The 23009-nt window shown below is 38.1% G+C and overlaps 1 protein-coding gene across 1 annotated transcript in view; it reads left to right on the top strand.

Moving 5' to 3' along the window:
• RNF217 (ring finger protein 217) overlaps positions 1 to 23009 on the top strand; it is a 63506-nt gene that overhangs the window by 34779 nt on the left and 5718 nt on the right. Inside the window, exons 3-6 of the mRNA XM_037391776.1 lie at positions 5636 to 5800; positions 6435 to 6488; positions 13068 to 13269; positions 21073 to 21144. Coding sequence (XP_037247673.1) covers positions 5636 to 5800; positions 6435 to 6488; positions 13068 to 13269; positions 21073 to 21144 — 493 coding nt within the window. The remainder of the gene's footprint in view (positions 1 to 5635; positions 5801 to 6434; positions 6489 to 13067; positions 13270 to 21072; positions 21145 to 23009) is intronic.

A 23009-nucleotide genomic window follows, 5' to 3' on the forward strand; every position in this document is an offset into this window, starting at 1 on the left:
GTAAAGTTATTAGGTAAATTAGTTTTTCTTACTATAGCTGTTCTGTGTCAGCTAAACTGACCTAAGCCCAGCAGTTCAGTTTGCTGGTGCTGTTTTTCATTTTTGAGATGAAAGTCTTGGTGTGCTAAGCCTCAAAGGTTGGCTGGTACATGTATGTTGGAGGAGAAGGAGGGGAAGAAAGGGGAAATTTGCTATGCAAACCTTTCTTCTCCCATTAATGCCACTTATGACAGCATGGTACAGCAGTGTGACTAATTAATGTGACTATATCAAATATTTGTATCATAAATGGATCCAACTCTAAGAAAGGAAATATCCCTGCCCCCTCTCTTATGACCTAACTTGGGAGTGTTAAAACTTTTTTGTAGACAAGATCCTAATAAACCTTTGGTCAAAGCTGGTATACCAAAGTGCAAAGAATGTGGGCAAAAATTGAAAAATTGATAGTTCTTTTTTTATGCATGGAGCAGATATGGGTTGCGCAACAGTGAGTATGTTGGCTTGTTCTATGAGGGGCTGAGAGGGTTGTGTTCCCTTAAGGCCTGGATTTCATCTGTTGTTCTAATGTTAGTTCCTTGACCAGCCATCTGCCATGAAGAAGCAATTCTTGGACTGTATTTCTGCATTGTCAGCCTGTGAGGTTCGTAATGTAGTTTTCTTGTGCGCTTCTGTCAAGAGGTACACATCACATAAAAGAAGGGCTTGAGTGCTTGGCTTTGGAAATGTGTTTTTTCAGTGCAGTTGTTGCATGAACTATCTTTAGTTTGGACTGCTTGAGTTTCTGAAGCTGGTTGCTCTGGAATAGTAGGAATTTATACCTGCAGAGGTGCTGTGATAGAGCAGACCTGTGTAGTTCGTATCAATTAGTTCCCCCCTTTTGGGATCAGATTTTAACCTTGAGTAGCACGTACCTTCATGACTACATGTCACTTCAGTCTGCCTTGAGCCTGAACTGCTGCAGATGTGATTTTGCCATGCTCTCCCTGTTTGCTCTCAGCTGTTCATTTCTGCCAGGTTGCTTTTGCACATGTTGATGTTTTGGTGTCAGACTGGGAGCTGGATCAAAGATCAGCTCCAGTGGGATACAAGATCTGTTTGTTTTGTTGTTGCTTATTTTCAGCTGGTACAAGTGAGGGGACAAGTTGGTGATGACAAGGAGGCAGCTGTTTTGACAGGAGCCCATATTTATTTTGGAATAAAGTGACTGTGTAGCTGTAGCTAGAGATTGTAATTAATGTAATCAGTTAGTTGCATGATTAATTTGGCTATCCTGTAATATATCTGGCATTCCCGAGGAGCAGAAAAATCCCACAAAGCTTTCCGCAGATTCAGGGCTCTCAAGAAGATTTTTTAATGTGTAGTCAGTTTTGCTATCATGATGTCACATCAAGCAGTATTTTGTGTTGAAGTTACCTACCAATTTTGAAGGGTCTTTTCCTCGTAGGTGAGGAAAATGATAGAATAGTTTGTAGTAAAAGGGCTAGCTAAGAAAATGGAAAATGTTAGCCTCAAAGATCAATGTTTCAGAAAGCTGAGAACCAAAAAGGTTAGCATGAGAAGTTGTCGTCTTTTCTATTGCAAGGGAGGCTGACCTCCAGATGGCATAGAAGTCTGCGTATATATCTGTCCTCTTCATTCTGATCAACTGAAATGGAAGGCATAAAATAAATGGAAAAATGTTTGTGTGAGGAAAAACATACTTGATAAAAACCTAGATTAATGTTCTGTGGTGTTTTTTTTTCAGATATAGTTTGTCTGCTTTGCTGGACTATAATATATTTTACTGGTTTACATTATATGTAGATAGCATTTCAGTGTCCTTGTTATGATAATTCATGCACTAATACTGAAGCATAAAGAAAATCATATTTGACTTCTTTCTTTCAGAAAAGCAGAGGAAGAATGGAATAAGAATCTTAAAGACTGATATAATTGCCCTGTTGTGTTCCTGTTTCTTAAGCACACTGGTGTCACGCTGCATCCAAGTCAGAATAGATTTAGGGTTGTGTTTTGCAACCACTAGTTCCAAGAAAAATAAGGTTCATAAGTACTTAAAAATATAGTTTTCTTTGCCTGTTTAATGTTATGTTCAGACAGTATTGAACAACAGAGAAGTCAAGTGGCCCATTCAAAATGTAAAAACTACTTAGCAGTTTGGTTTTGAGAAAGCATCTGTCAGGGGTGGCAAGCAGAAGAGGGAACTAGGAACTCCAACCCTGGTACTGAAGTAGCCAGTTCCCACTAGTTTACTTCAGTTAGTCAGGGCCATTCATAGGAACAAGTGTTATTCGGAGTTCATGTGGTTATAGCTTCATCTTGTATGTCAGTGCTTTCTAAGTAACATATTTGGAAGCATCTGATGCCATAGTGTGTGTAAGAGTAATTATATGTCCTGGTGGTTGCTGTATTTCTTGCAGTTATAGACATGCTGCAGTAGAAAGAGAGCCTGCAATGAGTTTGTGTCAGGTTTTCATCCCCTACCCCCTCTCTCTCAAAAAAAAACCAAAACCAAAACCAAGAACAAGAACAAAACCTACCCACACCCCAAAAAAACAAACTCACAAAACTTACATCTTAACTTCTGTTGGAATTTTGTTTAAGAAAGAAACTTCAAATTGCAGCTTCCCAGATCTCTTGGTTTGGGTTTGTATTTTTTAACTTTCGTGTTCTATCTCAAATGTCTGGATTCTGCAACTGATACAAGGTTTCAGGTTGCAGAACACTTAATTATGGCTACAGACTCCCAACTTTGGCTGAGGCATAACAAATACTGAGTAATACAATGCAATGCTGGCTATAATCTGTCTTCCCAGCAGTAGGTCGCTGTGACATGTGTTACTGAAAAATGTAAATTCAAAGCTTAAAGGGGAAAAAAAAAGATACAGAGATATTGGGCAGAATAGCAGCTAGTAACCTAACCTATCTTGTTTGCATTGTTTTCTGAAGTATTGTGGAAACATAGATCAGTGCTCTGCATTAGTTTCGTTAGCAACGAATCTGCTATTCTTTAGGTTCTTCAGAGTGGGAATTTTCCTCTTACCTGTTTAAACTTTTTATTATAAGAATTCATCGGGGAAGCAGAGATGTAGGATAGCATGTTTTCTTTGGTTTAGCATCTGAGCCAGTAAACCAACAAATTGGAGAAGTGGCACTGGTTATAGTTTGTATTGCTTTTATTTTATACTTTATCTTGGCCTTAGATATTACTGTGTTTTCATGCAAAAAGTAATAATGTTTCTAATCCACATGTTGCAGCTTTAATGTGGTGTTCCCCTGTAGCATGCTTTATTCTTTGTCCTTTCCTGGTTTTTTGCTGCCTATCTGTGTCTTCAGTAACTTATCGCATGCTTCCTGTCAATAAAATAAGTGCAGTTTTCTTCTGTGTGAGGTGTCTTACTGCGTGCTCTAGCAAAAAATACCATCTTGTAGCTATAGAACGCCGTAAGTCATACTTGCACCAGGTACAGTATTTCTGAATTTCATCCATTTTAATATTATGCTTTCCTTGAGTCTGCTTGATATGGAGGAAATGTATGTATTCTAACACTTAAATGCACGTACTTTTTTTTTTTTTTTTTTACAAAGATAATGACTACTAGATGGTGACTGACTAAAATGTTAATGTGGTGTAATAAGAAGAAAATCTGTCAGTTTCTTGATGCTGCTTCCCTTCCTTGTGCTTTAGTCTTATGCCCAGGCAAAGGATCCTGGAGGGGGAAGTGCTGGTTTATGAGTAGTGAGAAAATTATTCTCTTCACCATTAACTCCCATTCTTGCACTTGCTGATCTGTAAATGTGGATTGACATAAAGAGGTAAGCTGAAGTGATACATTGACCAGCACATCATACAGGTAAACAGTGCTACACAGACAGAGAGACAGACAGAGATGCATCACTTTATACAAGTTAAGCTATGACTGTTACACACTGCTGCAGTGTAAAAAAAAAAGGCAAAAAACCTCTTGCGCTCTACAGCTGAAGTTAAAGACAAGCACTTTATGGGTCAGCTAGGGGCATAAAAATGCTCAGCTTGAGCCATTGTGTCGATTATGGTTTTAATGTGAAACATTAAAGGCAAAACCCTAAATGCTGTCTCTGTGTATAGAACTTGGGGAACAGCATTAAGGGTAGCAGACGGCTTCATTTCTCAGTCATGCATCAGAGATCAGATCAGCTTCGTATTAGCATGCTGGTAGTGACGGATGTAGGAATTGCACCTACAAATAATCATTTTGGCTGCCTCCCAGAAAAATACTTAAGGGAGTTCAGAGCGCCTACTTTGGACTCTTGACTGGAGCCAAGGCAGCACACCACCAGCTGGCATGTGTGAGCAGAGGTCACAGCAACTGGTGGGGGTGAAGACTTTAGAAATGTGTTCTGGGGGCTTCACACATGACTACACCCTAGGATGTAGTTTCCTGAGCAGCACCCCTACACCATGCATGGCCAGTACACATCCGTGGTTTGGTGGTGAACCAGGTCTGGACACAGGTAAAACCAAAAAGCCCTTTTTTGGCTGGTTGGATTCCTCAGTCTTGTCCATTAACTGGTACAATGCCAGGGCAGTGCCAGGCATGGGCTGCAACTGGAGCTGGTGGACAGGGCACAGCAATCGCTTGGGAGATGTGCCTTCCAGTCTTTCAGGCTGAGGCATTTTGTTGCCAAACACAGTAGAAATGAAGATTTTGCAGGCGCCTAGAAATGCCAGTCTAATGTGGCGTCAAGTTCTTTCTTTCCCTACTCACGATCCAGGTAGGAGGCCTGTCTTTCATCATATAAGCACCTGCAACATGCTTCTGTTTATTTCTTCTACAAAGATGGCAGCTGCCATAGCTTTTTTTTAATAAATAAATAAATAAATAAATTTAAAAAGCCAGACTCGGGAGGAAGACATGATGATGATGGTACCTGTTTGATGCAATGATTTAAAACCCAGAGAATGGTATGGGAAAAATAGATCCTTTCTCAATTTAAGGAGTTTGGGTTGTGGGTTTTGCTGTTAGGTGTGGTCTGTAGGAAGCAGGCTGTGTGGCACAGCCTCAGCTCGCCCTTACACAATCAAAAGGAAGTGCCCAACTTCCAGGTGGTAGTTGTGGCCCTTGGTTGAGAGCCTTGCTCTTGGCCCCTTTTCCCAGGACCATGTCTAATACAAGCTTCATAACCCATTCTGGGATCTGTGGAGCCCCTTGAGAAGATCAGCTACTCCCTGGTAATAGCCTTGGCAGTGAAGTTGAGAAGACTGAGATACACTGCACTGAAAACCGGCTGCTGGTTCTTGGGTGGTGGCACTCGTGCATTGGAGGCAACTGAATAAGCTTCCTGGATTTTGCCTTTTCACATTTGAGACGTGTTGAATTTAGGAAGCGGGTTCCTATGCTTAAACAGAGCTACTTGTGCTTAGTTTGATTGAGGCCTTTCCTGGCTTTAGCAATTAGTTCTGTATTTTCTGTCGTCTTTTAAAAGAACAAATTAGCTTCCACAACTTCTTGCATTTTTAAAACAGACCCTCAAAAAATGCTAAGTCTTTGCTGGCCAGCTATTACTCTCTTAATTGAAGAGCAGAGGTTTTAAAACAGGCTTTCCAGTTGGGTCAGCACCCAGCTTGCAAACCTGTGGTGTTTTCTCATTTGTACAGATCCAGTGTCCATCTTGCCAATTTGTCTGGTGTTTCAAGTGCCACTCTCCCTGGCATGAAGGCGTTAACTGCAAAGAATACAAGAAGGGAGACAAGCTGTTGCGTCACTGGGCCAATGAAATCGAACATGGACAGAGGAATGCCCAGAAGTGTCCAAAATGCAAGGTGAGCTGCTCTCCCTTGGCTTTTAGCTAGTGGAATCAAACCATTTAGATATGTATTTAAAGTAAATATTTGTAGCTTCTCGGTGTTGGAAATGAAATTCATGCTTGGTGTGTGGGTTCTTGTGAATGACCTGTCGGGGGGAAAACAGGTCTGATGTTTTACTTGCTTATTGCTGCACTGATTCTGCAGAATCTCTGCATGTAAAAGAAACATGGAAATCATAAGAGGAGGGCCTTGATGTATGCTTATAATGAATGTGTGTTATAGAATAAATTATTCCTAAAATAAAGCTTTAAAGAAATCGAAAGCTTTAGAGAAGCATGGTGCCCTTCTGTCAGGCTTTCCAAAGGGCTTGGGTGAATTAAATTTTGAAGGCAGAAAGTACTCTGTCCACCAGTTACGTAAGGGAAACTAAAATTTCTCAAAACCCGTTTTTTAGGATTAAATATCAGTTCTTCACAAGCCTTTCTCATGAATTAGTTTATTTTTAAACACTAAAAAATGTCGTTAATCTCTAGTAGGATAGGAAATACTTCCCACTACTCAAATGAGATGCAACAGCCCCCTACACCCCTGCCCTGGCTGCCCTTAGTGAAAGTGACCATTATGTTTGTTCACTTTTTTTTTTTCACAGCACTTATCTCCAGCTACTGACAGTATAGGAAGTCGAAACCTTGTGAGCACCATGGTGATTTTTTTTTCTTTTCTTTGTGATTTTTTGTTTGTGTGAAAGAGAGTACCTAATTTTAACCTAACTTGCTCTTCATGTACTTCATGGAGAGGACAAAGTAACGAAACTGGAACATTTGTTAGGAAATAAATACTGAATGGAAGGATTTACTTCTAAATGTCTGAATTACACTTTTGTCATACTTTGAGCCTTACCCTGTGCAAATCAGAGAATGTTTATCAGTTTACTAAGTATCTTATTTTGGTCTTGGGGAAAGAAATGCCTGTGATGCCATAGCTTGAAATATTTCAAAACACTTAAGAAAAATTTGGAAAGCTCTGAAATCAGCAATCAGTTGTTTACCTTCCTCCTGCACACATGACATTTTAGCAGAGTTTTAACAGCTTGCTGTTTGGTAAGAGTTGATAGGTTTGAGCCAGTTCTAAAAATGCTCACTTTCTGGAAAGTCTTACAGTAAAATACTTTTACAAACTTTGTTCCTTTCAGAGTAGGGGGTTCAGAAGTGTGTGTTTCCTTTTTAATTTTTTGACCTGTGTCTTTGATTCAGACTTTATGATAATGCAAATGATGTAACAAATAAGTTGTCTGAAAAAAAGAAGAAAACTTACCAAGCAAAAAGGTATGAATATGGAAAGCAGGGGAAGAGGGCTGCTAGCTGGAAAAAGAAAGGAACTAAAACTGCTAACCCTAATGTGTTTATCATTGTATGACTTTTAAATCTAAAATGCCCAATGTACAACTGTTTTCACTGTCTTGAAAAGAAAAGGAAAGCTGGACAGTTGAAACTTACACAGGTTAAGTCACTAATTTTGAAGCCTGAAGTCACATGACTTTGGCTATTCATTTCAAAAAAAAATTAGGTTTTTTAATCCAAAGCAAATAAACCCTCCTGTATGGTGGGAGGCAGTATGGAAAGTTATGAAACTAGCACAGAAAAAGAACCTTTCTTAGCAAGTCGTTTCTGATAATGTGGTATTATAAGTGAATATTGAAGAGGGAGTTCAACCTTTTCATAAACTGTATTGCTACCTCCACTCCTGATGTTTTTATTCGGGGGCAAAAAAAAATAATCTGTCCTGCCTACAACCTCCAAAATATTTATATCAACACATTGTTTGTTTTTAAATCAAATCTATAACTGGCAAGTATTCAAAAGAACCACTTACCCTGTGGTTAGTTGTACTGTTCTTTTTTTCTTCCTTAATCAGTTACTGAGTAGTTATGAAAAACACGTGTTATGCAGCATTCTTCATCAAACCATTAATAGATATCTGGGCACGTGGGGATAAACGTACCAACAGTTAACAGTTCGGAGTCAAGGACTGGAGCTAATACTTTGTTTTCTTCTCTCTCCAGCCACCCCCTCCAAAAGCTCTTTATGATATAACATTGAACTGGGTGACTATTCTATTTCCAAATAAAATCATGACAGGGAAAGCAGAGTCGGTAACATACCATTTGATTTATGCTTGTTATAGATCCACATAGGCAATGTTTCAGGTGTCGGCGTATTTTATTTTGAGATGTGCATGTGTTCTACTTAACCAAAACATGAAAGAGGTTCTTCAAAAATTTGCAGCAGCCAAAACTGACAAACAGATTGACGAAAAGTCAAGATTAAATTGTAAGTGTCAAGATATTAGTATTCAATCTTTGTGCTGAAACTGAAGCTAATGGAAATTAAAGGTAGAAACTTCAGCAGTGGTAGAATTCCTTTACTGAGATACCTTGTAAAATTACTGGTAACTTCCAAAGTGTGATATTGATTACAGTGTAAACTGTGACGATATTTTAGAGAGATCATCTTCAGATAATTATTTAAACAGACAAACACATATATGCACAGACTCTCTCTTTTAAGAGGTTGTACCATGGAAAAGTGGAATGCACAATTATCTTGTCTGGACATGCAGATGATAAAATGGGTACGCTCTTACTGTGTGTGTATAGGGAGATCCTTAGGCAAGTATTCGCAAGTTTTTCAGTGGTTTTGGTAAGTGCTTTGAAAGAACATAATCCTTTGTAATGTGACTACTAGCGGGCACTGTTTAGTAAGCTTAAACTTGATTTTTTCCTGTAGGTGAACACAGCTTTAGTGTTTCTAATAGTAATAGCTTATATTTACCTGGTATCTCTAAGATACACTTACATAAGCAAATAAAAATGTTACGCTATCAAAATACTTAATTGTAGAGTCGTGTTGTGACTGTATGTCAGTATGGAAATACTACAAAATGCTACTTTTCTAAAACTATATCTTAAATTAATTTTGACATATTTTTTAATAGAGCCTTTTCCAAATTTATTTTAATGCCATTTTGAGAAACTCAGTCTAAATAATTTTTCTCAACATGCCTTGTCCAAAAAATGCTGGTCTTGTTCAAGGAACTGGCTAATGGGTGCAAATTAGCTACATATTATTTGATGCCTTTTCATCAAATCTAAAGCCTGATTTGTCTTTCCCCACTACTGTTTTAGGGCTTTATTTTTTACAGTTTCTTTTGATAACATGTTCGCAGCAAAGTACCTTTTTTCCACAAGTATTTTTACAGACAGCAAACCAAGGAGGTACTTCATGTTGGTGTTATCTTACCACAGATTTCAAAAACAACACTGTCTGAGGAATCACCAAACTGGCTCTAGCTTAGAAAGCTTCAAACAGCAGCAGAGTTTTAAGTAAACAAGGATGTCAATGCAAATCAAGGAGTATGTACATCTTGTCTGTGGATTCACTGTTCTGATTAATATGAGCATTATGAAATTACTCGGGGCATAGTTTTCGAAGGTGCTCTGCAAATTTTCTTATCCTTTGGAGGGAGGAGAGTCTTTGCTTGTATATGAAGGGATGAAGCTATACACCAGGTTTTCTTCAGAACAAGTGGAGAAGAAATGGCCACTCTCATCCGCAGATCTCTTGGAAGCGATTTCCCTGGAAAATTTCTGTGAGAGGGCATTAACATGCAGAGGGGATAAAGTGAGGGTCTGAAAGAGCCACTGCGCTACTTCAGTTGTTTACTTAAGCTCAGAGCTCTGTGTGCTTTTGCCACTGATGTGTAATTTTCACCCCTCTTGTTCTGGGAGCCATTCTTGGGTTTCTGAACAACTAAACCTTTTCCCGCAAGGTGAGGGTACATCTTGGGGTTTGATCACGCTCTAGGTGCGGGATGGAGCCAGTATCACTTACTGAATGCTTGGAGGCAGGAACTGGGCTCGCCATCATGGTGCTCTCACCTTGCCTTCTCCACCCTCATGTGCTGTTGGGGAGCCTGCAGTTACAAGGCAGCCAAGCCTGCGCAGACACAGCTAACTATAGCTGCATTCCCGGCCCCGTGCGTTCCCCTGGCTGCCTGCTGCGTGCCGCGGTATTGCCAGTGGGGCAGGAACACTTGTGTGATATCTGACCCATCAGTGACCGCTTTCCCAACCTATAGATTTGTAATCCATCTATGTCAGTGGATTATCCTGAGGGGAGAGAGGTATGTCCATGTGAACCAGAGCTGAAGTTGATCTCGTGAGATGTCATGTTTTAGGCTTGAAAGCAGCCTGACCGAATCATACAAAGTTCCATCTGGCATTGTCAGTCTGTGTTTGTATGCTAGGGAGTCCAAGCCCAGCTTCTGCAGTGGTTGTTTTCTTTATTTTTTTTTTAAATGGAGTCTCTCCTCACTAAAAGAAAGAAAGTTTTTTGTAACAAAAAATGTAGACGTGTACAGCCAGTTGTTCCAAATCTCCAACTTTTGAAGACGGTTATATATGTGCAGCTAAGTATTCAATGGAAGTTTTTTAATGCTTTACTTCTTCAAGAAGCAAAGATAATGTGATATATGTCCATAAGGAAATAAAACTCACATCAGTTTCTTTATGCTTTAAGAGGACAGTGTGCCTGGAGGATTTAGTGCAGAAACAAGTAGATTCAGAAATTATTTATGAGTGGTGCCTGGCTAACAGGAGCTGGGGTGCTTTTAGGAAAGTCTGGGTGGAAGGGTGACATGCAGTCTCAAGTCACAAGAGGTGGATATTTCTAAAAGGTCTTGATGGTAGAATGCATAAAGCTATTACCAGAAACTCCTTGAAGTTCTGGCTACCAAAGAAAATAAACTTATTTTTTAAATAGTAAGTAGTTTTGGTTTGCATCTAGGGTTTTTATAGGCTCCAATATTGGCAGTTAGGACGGATGGTAACTTAATAGATTAGGTTGCTAAGTTGGAGAAGAGAAAGGAGAATTCAACAGTCTTGATTCAAAAAGAAAAGAAAACAACCAGTTAGGGAATTAGATCTTACGACAGTCATTTAGTTTTTTAAGATGGAGACAGGTCATTGAAGCAGCAGATAAGGAAAGGTACCTCTAAAAGTACAGTATTCTGTATAGTTGTTGTCTGAATTTCAGTCCCCTGAAACACTATTTGGAATTAAATTTTAAAGTTAATTTTATTAAGTCACTTCACTGTTGAAGTTCCTTAATTTCAATTAAGTTGATCTCATAAGAGTTGAATAAACTATGGCTCCATGAGTAGGGTCAACATTTTTTTCATATAGAACCTGAAAAGGAAAAGTCAAACTGACAATACGCCTTTTAGAAGAAAATAGTGTATAATTTCAGAAGTCATACTTAAGTTGGTACAGTATTGGATAGACTTTTCTGACTGTGATTGCAGTCAGTGCTTAAATGTAAAAGTTTTGAGATCAAGTGGCTTATAAAGCTCATCAGCAATGGTGTTTTTTCAGGTACTTTTGGAAAACAGGGCACCTTTGATACAGCAGGCTTCCTCGAGGTAGAGGGGGGTAACTGCTTGATCAGTCTGTTTGCATCCCTTCTATGGGCTGAATGCAAGTCCACTGGAATACCTGTCTACTAAAAGTAATGTTTCATAGCCCTATAGCTGATCCTCTCTTTCGTGAATGTCTTCCCCCTCTTATGCGTAGAAGAAGCGTTTGAAAGCATAGAAATATGAGTTCTGAGATCACTATTGTAGGCACAGGGATGTCGGCACCCTGTGTACCTGAAACTATTTTTAACTTTATCAGCCCTAGAATCTTTTACCAGAAGTATTGCTGGTGGAAAACATAATTTTGTTGTGTGCCAGTTTCAGTAACTGTTTGGGTGAGCAAGATTTCTCAGATCCCAGATGAACCTTGATCAGCACCAGAGAACAAGCACACTTTGACCCTGTCAGGAATGTCAGATACCCCAGGAGTCACAAGCCTCTCTTAAGGTGAGAGGCTTCAGCTGTACCTGAGCTTTCAGCATCTCTGGTGCTTGCAGGGCCATTGAGTGGTGATGCCTTGTCTTTACCTGTACCTACCTGAAAAATAAATACATGTAGATATGGGTAAGAATTTCAGGAGGCATTCATTCATCTTTTGTAAGTTTCAACAGAAACAATTCTAATTGGACGTAAGGGAAAAAAAAATATTCCCAGGGAGGGTGGTGAAGCATGGGACATGTTGCTCAAAGAGACTGTGATATACCCGTACTTGGAAATTTTTAAAATCTGGTGGGATGAGACCTGGAGCAATCTGATCTGACTTTGAAGTTAGCCCAGCTTGGAGCTAGGGGTTAAAATAGATGACCTTCGTAGGTCACTTCCAACCTCAGTTATTAGGTAATTTTATCTACCATTTCACTGTGAAGCGTGGTGTCAGGACAGGGGGAGTGGTCTTCAGCAGTTCTTTGAGCTAGGAAAAATGTGTTTACCATCCCATTAGCTGTATTATTAGTTGGCAATATTTAGAAGTAGCTGTGTAAATGTAGTTGATCTAGTGAAATACTCAACCCCAGGACTACCCTCTCTCCTAAGACTTTAAGAACTATTAACTGAAAATAAAGCCTTACAAAATCTGTGCGAAGTAGGTAAATGTACCAGTTTTGCAGAAGAGTAAGTGCACGGAGGTACATGAATGGAGCTATTTATGCAGGCGATGGGCAGAAAGAGGGATGTACAACCTAGGCAGCCGAGTTTCATGCTGTATTACGGGCATGAAAGCTTGGTGTAATTCTTTTGTATGGTTTGTGGAATCTTTCTTTTTTAAAAAAAACAACAACCTATACTTTAAAAATCACTCACTCCAACAGCAGAGTCTTTCTGGTGTTTATTACAAAATGCCAAATCAATTTGTGATGGTGATGGGATAGGGAGTGGGGCCACAGGTGGCATAAGAGGGAAAGCCATCTGTGAAGGGGTCAAACAGAGTTCATAACTATATTTAGTGTGCGGCTTTTATTTTTAATAAAGTTTGGTGCTAATGTGTCTACTTCAGTAATAAAAACAAATCTTCAGTGAGGGCAGGGATCACTCAGATTTTCATCTGATACAAAGAGTGTTTAAATGAAGAAGAAAAGTATGTATGGAAATCTGGAAACAACTCATCATTGATGCTCTGAAACATCCCTTAGAAAACCATTATTGTCTTAGGACAGCTGCAGTATTAACTGATGCAAGTACTGAGTTAAACAGGGAGTTGCTTGTGGTGGCTTCTCATCCAGTGCGTGGACTGCACCAGGTAGTGTCTACTTTCTCCTGTGCTTAGGGAAGGGGAAAAAAATAGTATTTTCTTTTTTTTTTCCCACTCATACAGATCCACATCCAGAGAACAGAAGGGTGTGACCACATGACCTGTTCACAGTGTAACACTAATTTCTGTTACCGTTGTGGGGAAAGATACCGCCAGCTCCGGTTCTTCGGAGATCACACCTCAAACCTCAGTATCTTTGGATGCAAATACCGCTACCTCCCCGAGAGACCACATTTAAGGAGATTAGTGCGAGGCTCTGTCTGTGGTGAGTGCATACATGTTCCTTGTGGAGAGCTGCACAATGAGGTGATGGGGTGGTGTTCAATAACAGTTAAATTAAAACTAATAGTTTAAAGTATCGGATGGGCAGCCTGTTCAGTTATGTAAATGGTGGTGTATTAAATATATCTAAATATATAGCATTTTCACTCCCTTTTTCAGTGGACTGTGTATGAATAAGTATTGCATACTCTTCTGATAGATTGTTTCCTAACATTTTTAAATAATATGTAAACAAACTGGAAAAATACTGTCAATATGCATGTTGCTGACAGTGATTTTACTCCGAAAGCATATAGGGAGAAATAGATCAGAGCAGGAACCTTTTTTTAAATGAACCTCTGTGGCAAAGATCCATTTGGATAATACATTGTTTGGATTTGAACCCGACCTGGGTTTGAAAAACCAGATTGTGCAGGTTTGCCTTTTTAAATAGGAAGACAATTGTCTTTTGACTCTTAGCTTTGGTTCAGATAAAATCCAGCTTAAACCAAAATACAACAATGTGTATTAATTCCTCTCACAGAAATATGATGCCAAAAGCTGGATTTTTTTTTTATTTAAAAAAACCCACCACTCTTAATTTGCTTTTGAACCAGATGTGTATCTGTCTCAACCTATAGAAGCACAGGAAAAATCACTAACACGTTAGATTATTACCTTATGTGGTATCTTACATATACATTAAGTTCAATCATTGTAGTGAGTTTACACCATTTAAAGCTATCTGTAACATTATAGGAAACGGTTGTTTTAACTGTTAAAACCTGGGGACCTATTAAGGAAAATAGGACTTCTTGTGCTTTGTATTAAGGCATAGAATTGGAGGTGACTTGGAATTCACCTAGGATGAAGAAATAACTCCTGAGTTTATTAAATGGTGATGTTGAATGTAGAGGTGGAGGTAAAGAGATTGAACGTGTGAAAATAGAAGTCAGCAGACCTTTGGTGAAAACAATACTCCCGAGTCAAGTGTGTTCCAGTAAGAAAACTAGGTGATTTCCATTTTAGAGTAACACACAGGAGTTGGCACACAAACTCATAGGCCTGGTAATAAGAATGCTGATCTTGCTGCTCTGTAAAGTTGAGAGACTCACAAACCTGGAATGCTTGTTTAACAAGTGACAGTAAGTCGTTGAGGCTCATTAGTTTAATTTCAGGAACTTGCAAGGCTTTAGAAGAAAATTTGAGAGGTGAATTAAAGATACAGAAATAAATAGGAAACTGAATGAAAAGTCAAAATGACTGGATTTGCCTACTCTGATGTATTTTGTAGAAATAAATTCCATCGCACGGGGAGATCTAGTGTAGATTAGACAGTGCTGGTACTACAGCACGTGGGTATAAACAGTTCATGAATAAACTTAGGTTTGAAATTCAAGAACAGTTTCAAAGCACTTGGGTTTCAGAAGAGCTTTTCGTAAAAGCCATGATGGGAAACAATATAAGCTGTTTTAAAATGGATCTTGTTACCTATGATGGAATTTGCAATTACAGATACTAGAGTCTGTGCTGAGAGACATTGCCAAGCCTGTGCTGCTCACATGCAGAATCACGGGTGAACCTTATTCCAAGATTAAACCTTCTGTGTATGATGGAGATACAAATATAAAGTAAGAGGGTTTTATCACAAAACTCGTATCAGTCTTTTCATAGATCTGCAAGATCTGAGATCTCACAGAACTTGATTGCAGATCTGCAAAAATGACATTATTATTATTATTGTCCTTTTTTTGGCAATAGTTTACATGTAAGGTAACTAAATATGCAGTTGGCATGTTTTAATGCCACATAAAATACAGGTGCATGTACATAATTACTATGAAAATTATTTTATATTTTCCCTCTTTGTTGTTTTAGGAAACAATAATACACAGCCTTTACCTTTTAAAAAGAAACAGCTTTTACTAGTAGGAAAGAAATTCAGTTTATTTGCAAACAGTGACTTGGAGGCAGTAAAGAAATGTGGAAGTGCATATGAGTTAAAGTTTAGTGGTGAAGATGTGGATGCTCGTATTTATAAAAACACAGAGAAGGTATAAGACATTTTGCTTTCATTTCCTCGTGATTTGCATTGATTAGTAAACTAAGAAAGACTAGCAATGCTCAAAAGCTTATATTTCTCATAAGGTTTTCTGTTAAAAATTTCTTTCCAGGACTACCTCTGTCGTATGGTGCTATTTCTCACAGGAATGGTCATCACTTGAATAGAGACAGAGGTAGCTGAACCTGCCAGCACATGTAACAGATGCCCTTGTTTTTACAATAGCTTGTTAACACTCAGGTTGACAACGATTCAAAGAATTCTGCATTGTTACTCATGACCTTAAATACCTGTCATCTTTAGAGCTCTAAATTTTAATATTGATCCTAATACGCTTTATGAATAACTACCAAAACACTCCAGAGCTCTAACAGCATGAAAACCAAAAAATAAAAGTTTCAACAATTTACATCAGATTAGAATTCAGGAATTCAGCTCACTGCTCTTCCTCTATTGGATTAGATTTTGACTATGACTGGCATATGTGACCCAGTCTAGATTTTTGTACTTTTTGCCCCACAAGAGCACGTGTGTGTGAACAAGTGCTTTTTAAGAAGACATTGTGTTGTTATAGGATTGTATCGCCTGACACTTTTCTTTCAAGATGATATAATCCCTGTGATACAGTGTCAGTCCAGTTTGTGGATTCTGCCATCTGCAATAGTGGAAATTTGGCAAGATCAGCTATCTTTGTAAAACTTCAGCAGAATTATCTGTGCCTGTTAATTTGGTGAGTGTAAAGGTCTGCCTCTAGTGAGTTCATCTTCAACAGTGGTCAATTAGAAATACAATCTCACTCCCTACTGCTAGTAAACATTCTTTTAGACACTTCCTTAGTTAAGGTTTGTATCTGAACCTTTGCTTAATAACTATCAATAGATGTATCTGTACTTCACCAATTCATACAGTTTTAGCTTCCACAACATCTCTGGTAGGGACTGTAGGATTTCACTACGTGTTGTGTGGAGAAAGTACTTCCATTCCTCTGGTGCTTTTTTTTATTGATTCCTGACAGTTTCATTGGTTACTTCTGTTATCATGAAATAGAGTAAGTAATAATAGCTTGCTTACCTTCGCATATCTTTGTTTTTTGACCCTCCATCACATTCTTCTTTGTCATGATATTTGATTTTAGTTGGTTGGGTTTTGTTCCTGTTTTGTTTGGAACTAAAGTTTCCTAGTCTTAATCATTTAAGACCAAACTGAAAACCCAGAAATGTTTAATTCTAGTTAGGGATCATACCTAGTATGTAGGACTGTAAATGTAAATATATTACAGCTTTATCAGGTAGAAGGGGAGCATTATCATCAGTAGGTGTTACTGTACAAGCCTAGAAAATAAAGTTCGTTCTGAGAGTCAGCAGAAGACATTAGAAAGAGGAGATGGCAGCAGAGACATAGACTATTAAAAGCATAGTAAGCATAGCCTCTAAATTTTAGTAAAATGTAGCAAGAAATAAACGTTGGGTTTCCTGTAGTGAATTGCCTGTCCAGTTAGCTAAATCATGGAAATTAAGAGAACATTATCTTGGCTGTCAGTGGGAGCCTAGTGAGGTGATGCTAGGTACGTTTTCTTCTGTTACTTTACTTTCTTGCTATGGAGAAGAAATACATTTAAGTAAATGTGATTTTATAGTCTTGTGCAGTGAAAGTTTTCTTGGCTTGTTTCTACCAAATCTGGGTGGGTGTGGTGTGTAGAAAGGAACAAGCGCTTCATGGCAAGCTGGCATGCTGTCCTGGTTTCTGTTGAGAAGCAAGTGTTTGTGCCTATAATCACACGCTGTTCTGTAATAAATATAAGGGAAAAGCATTTATGGGAGCATAAATTTAAACACACTTCTTCATAAACCAGTGGTTTTGTAAAAGTAAGAAATCACAGGGAGGAGAAGATAACCTGGGAATAGAAGTGGTCTGTGAATTTGACAATTCTTTTCCTTCTTTAGCCAGCATATTTTTTAGAGAAACTTTGTACTGTGGCCAGTACAGTAAAGGTGAAATTGCTTTTATCCTTCAGTCCCAGCAGACTTAGAGATTTCATTCTCATAGTAATTTCATGCAATTTTACTTCCAAAGCCATTATACTAGTTGGCAGTTTACCAAACTGAAAGATATGTTTTAACCCCGTGAAGCCTGAGTATAAGTATAATAAACATGCAACAAAACTGCGCCTCAAGTATTTACAACACAACAGTTGAGAGGTGAATGTTTATACTATAGCCAGAGTGCTGTACTCATGTTCCTCTGTGTCCAGAGTGCCACATTCACGGCTATCTGAAAAATCAGAAAATCAGAATGAAGGAATTTAAGCCACAGAAACTCAGTTCCCATGTACTTGGTTTTAAGTCTCCATGAAGCTTGTTGTTGAATTGGCAATTGGCCAAGTTGTTGAAGGCAGAATGTTTGGTTATAACTGGAGTTAGTGATGAATTGTACAGAAAGGAAAAATGTGTTGAACTGTCTTAAATGTACTTAAGGTGCTGCTTAAGTACCACTTGAAGTCAGTTGGGTGAATTATATTCAAAATCAGTTGCTATGTACTTCATGGGTATGTAACAGAACACAACGTGTAATGATGCTATTAAAACAAATGAAATTTTTTGCATGGTCGACAGCATTTCAAATAGGATTCTGAAAGCAGCATGTTTCGGATCTGACTGACCTGTACTTCTGTCCCAAGACAGAGAGCAAGATTCACTCTGTGTGCATGGCTTTGAGCACCACAGGAGGAAGCTTGCATTTCTAGGATCCAGCCTTCATTAGCAACTTTATTAAGTCTGTTGTGACTTGTGAGAAGTCACCTACACATACTTGATAAGACACTTGTAAAATGGATGCAAATTTATATTAGAACTTGACTCTGCATAGATATAACTGTTTTGATTTGTAAGTAGATACTTCTAGTGGCTCTGTTGTTTAAACATTAGAATGACATTTAGACTTAGAAGACAGAACTTTATTTCTCTCATGCTAGTGATCAAATTTGAAACTCATATGTTAATTTTTTACATGGCAAAGAATTCTCTAAGGATTTAAGCGGGTTTGTGTATATTACCCTAAAACCTGCAACAAACCCAGTTATGCAAGGGAAAAATATTCCCTTGTATTTCCCTAAATATTTTCTCATTTTGCAGGAAAAAATCATTCTGTGTGTCACAGGTAATGCAACACCTCCGAGACACCTACAAATACAGTTATCGCATTACCACTTCATGTTGAGTAATCCAGTAGAGAAATTGTTTACCATTAATTTGAGTAGAACTGTGTGTGAAAAGGTTCCCTTTTGAGGCTTGTTCTATTTACAACCATTTCTTTTTAATTTGTCCTTAAAAGCTAGCTTTGAACATTATCAAACTGACCCTCAACCTACTGCTGAGTTCACCACATATACTAATGATCCAAGATTTTATTCAGCTCTGAGGCATGTTTTACATTTGCTCTCTCTGCTAGTAGTCTTGGAGTTAGCTGACATAGGATGGTGGGTTGAGAAGTTTAGTGCCTGCAATAAACATCCTTAATCTCAGCAGCATTTCTTGTTGTCACAGTTCCCTCTAGGATTAAGAGCCTCATAATCCTTCACACTATAACAAACTGTGTGTGTCAAACTGGAATCTGATAGAAAGTAATGTTCAATTCAGAGCATGTTCAAATGGAGCATTTTATAATTGTTTCATACAATGCTGATAAAAATGATTGGAGTAAAAGGTACGTATCCGCTGCTTTGCAGTGATCGCTGCTGTTTGTACTCTTACTGATGGTAACTTGTGCAGCTCTTGTTCACCTTGTATTAACTTGTTCCTTAATTTCAGTTTACAGAGGTAAAAAAAAGATAAAGGATTTAAATATGGTAGATATATAAGGAGAAAAAGTATTTTGTTTTGTTTTTTAAAGTTTAATCTTTAGAAAGAATGCACTGATAACCAAAAGAAGATACCGTCCTATGACGATGAAAGGTCACGTTATCCTGTAAGATCTTGGAACTACACAATACTCATAACTGTATACTCAAAGGTGAAAGGAAAAAGACACTCAGGCTTTATTTCAGCTCTGAGTAGTTTGTCAAATGCAAGTAAACAAATTCTTGAACTGAATTAACTTAGGAACCATTCTTTGTGGCTGCAAAGAAACTATTCCAGTCAAAAGCTATCTTAGCCCTTTCTGCAGACTCTGTTTCTGTGTACTTAGTCACCAGTTCAGTGGTTTGTTTCTAATAATTTTGGTACAAAATGTCATAATTTTCTAGCATTTTAATTAGCTATTAATAAAGATAGTTCATACTTTAAAACAACCTGTTATAAGGTTTACTTTGAAATGGTTAAAGGCTCTGGTAATTTTTTTTACATGTTTTTAATTGCTCATTTTCAGAGTTTTCTTGAGGTTTTCCAATGCTACATTCCTTCTCCTGTCTACACTTGAATAATTTATTTGACAACGTCTGTGCCTATAGAATGCAGCACAGTGGAGTCGTAAGAAGGTCTGCCATTAGGATGCCTAACAACTACAGTAATACCAATAATTTTGCTAGTTTTTTTCTTCTAGGAATTAATCTTTCCTACCCACAACACTCCTATGAAATGTAAAAGCTATCAAAACAGCATGAAAAGGACCAATTCATTTAACTGCTGTAAATATTTCCAAAATATCTCATTTTTCCTTCACACTGCCCAAATTAGTGGCTCAGGTTATGGAGAGGTTTGCATCATTACTGAATGAAGTAATGCATTTACTGAAATCTGATGCAAGTGACTTGAGAGAGGGAAAAGCAGGGAAGAGAGAGGTAACAAACTCTCTTTTCTTCCCTTTCTAGAGGTGATCTTTCAAACACTTGCTTAGCTTAGGCAATTGCTTTATTTCAAATCCCTGATCAGACTACTGGTGTACCAGTAAAAATGCCTGCCCTGCTGCATTTTCAAACAGTTAAGACAAGTGACATCTCTGAGCCAACCACTGAGCCAACACAGCCAGGGAGATTCTGCTGTTCAGTTGAAAGCATGCAACACAAGAAAGATAACTTGGATTGAAAGTGCAGATTTCCACTTCAGTGTTTCAGAAGGAGCTCTGCCTTCCCTCCATGCATTTCCTCAGATCATGAACTCATCGCAAGTAAAGAATATGAGCACACTTCATTTGTTCTTAGTTTTATGCTCTAGCTGGTACCACCTCACTACTTTGCTCACATAAGAGTGGCAACATATCCTTTTAAATGTTGATCCAAAATAGACTTGGCTGTGGTTTGATTTAGACCTAAATCACAGCTGTACATGAGGACTTCACCTTTGCCTTTTAAAGCAAGCAGAAGCATATTTAGAGGAGATGGTCTCATCACCTTGAGCTGACCTAAAACTCTTCAAGATGCTGGTTTGCCTGGCACCTTTCCAAGGTCGTTGCTGTGCAGTAGGATTCCAGAGAAGCCAAATGATAGTAGCTTTATAGCTATCGTGTTCCTGTCGATGCCTGATGGATTTCAGAATGGAAACAGAAGTAAATGCAGGCTAACTGTTAATGTATAAAATGAGCTGTGCTTGGAGATTTGTGGTGGGTGAAGAGGGCAGAGAGAAATGAGTGCAAGAGCTGGCTGAGTGGCGATAGCTCCTAGCTGGGTTTGTAGGATGAATGTACAAATAGGAATCCTGGTAAAGTTTAAAAAAAATGTACCAGTTTTTCGGAGTCTGGTATCGGGATATTTATAGATGGTTGGAAAGGGAAGAATAAAGTGCTCACTTTGATTTAATGAATTTTGCATTTCAGCTGGAAAACTACTCATTACACCCCTAATACTGGTTCTGGGACTGGCACTGGGAGCCATAGCTGTTGTAATAGGTAAGACTTACATATGTGGATGAGTCTTATACTGATGTTGCAGTGACTTTCTTTGTGACATCTCAGTATTTTCATTGCAGAGAAGTGGACACAAAGTGCAGTTTTCATAGATAGTGTTTTAGTATGAAGCATGTGACTTTTTTTAAAAAAAATTGTCTTTAGAATCTTTTTTTTCTCCTACTTGCATTTTATGCTTATTAATTAGTTTTTCCCCCAATTATTTGGTTTTCTGAACCAAAAAACTTCAACTAACATAGTTAAACTAGTAAAAAGGCCCAAGTAATTTAAACATAGTCTTGGGGCCTGGCTGACTTGGGCCCACCCGTTAAGCACGGATCACAATTTTAAGATCTTGGCCCATGTGCATGGTAAGATTTTTGAGGCACTAGGCATAGTCCCAAAAGCCTTCCAGCTTGAAGATGCAACAGCAACAAAAAAGCAGCAAATTGTGATGAGTCAGTCTCAATCTTATTCAGTGCATAGGCTGCCAGATTGAATTACATCACAAAAAACAGTTCTGTGAACTCATTTCATATAGTATCAAAGCTCTGTTAACACAGTTGTGTTAACGGGGATGTCGTTATACTAGAAAATCTGCTCTTTGCCTGGCTCAGTTTAATTCTCCTGCAGAAATGAAATAAGCCATAATAAAGAAATGTATGATTTTGCTCATGTAAGTGCATATCCACTATTTATGTTGGCAGTAGTATGTCAGCTGGGGATCATGCTCTTCACAACTCTTCACCGATCTACTTAGTGCATTGAAAACTTGCAGTGTGTGCCCAGCCCTGAGGCTTGTTGGAATGTGGCACCTTTATTTTTGTATAATAAAGCTGAAATATAACAGCACAGTTACATTAACAAGATCAGTATTCTGAGTTGGATTCACTGAAGATAGATGTCTATATTTAGTTATCCATCTTAAAAATTTATTCTTTTTAGTGGCATTTTTATGCCAAAAATATAGGCAGTAAAGATTCTTTAATGCCAGTAAAGTTTTATTTTGTTCAGCAATCTGGTATAATCTATGCTGGGAAAAAAACCACTCTTTTGCTTATATTAAAAATGAAGAGGGCTTTGCAATAGTACAGTAGCAATAATTGCAGTAATACCCACTATTCCATTGATGTCCCATCCTAGGTATGGCCAGATAAGGGGACAAAAAAGAAAAACCAACAGTTTCAAAGTTTTGGTTTTGAGGTAATTACAGCAATTTACTGACAACACAAATTTTAAAGTAGTCTCAGGATTTTAGCTGAGAACCATTTTACACCTTTTAAAAGGCTATTGAGCAAAGCAGGGACCCTGGTGACCACTACTCTAGTAGTCTTTTGTTACATTTTGTTACTGTAGTGGTGTCTGAAAAGGAAATCTTTCACCATTTCAGCTAGTGGCAAGAGACAGGGGAGATGCTTCTCGCTTAGTTTTGAAAGAGTACCTTATGACAAACTGTTTGTCACTTGAATAAATCTGATTCATGTATTTTTCCTTTTACAGTTTCCTTTCTCTCAAAAGACTTTTAAGAATAAATAGTTCTCTGCCCAGGCAAGGGTAAACATTTGGTATTACTTTGCAATGATTAGGATGTTTGTAAAAATAAATACTTTAAAAAAAAATATATATATATAACATGCTGCTTCTGTTGCATGTGAAACTGGTTGAAAAAGGTGTAAACCCAAGACTGATTTAACTCAAAGGATTGCCCAAGTGCTTTTAGAAGTTTTAAGCTTGTTTCTTATACAAAACACCACGGTTCAGGGATTAATTTGTCAGAGATGGGAGTAGAGTTAGCAGGAACTTGTTGTAAATGGGAAACATAGCTTAACTCATTACTAAAGAAACTGTTGCAGGCTACTGTTTTTTCT

The sequence above is a fragment of the Falco rusticolus genome, chromosome 6 (assembly GCF_015220075.1).
Source record: "Falco rusticolus isolate bFalRus1 chromosome 6, bFalRus1.pri, whole genome shotgun sequence".
In the NCBI taxonomy this organism is placed as follows: domain Eukaryota; kingdom Metazoa; phylum Chordata; class Aves; order Falconiformes; family Falconidae; genus Falco; species Falco rusticolus.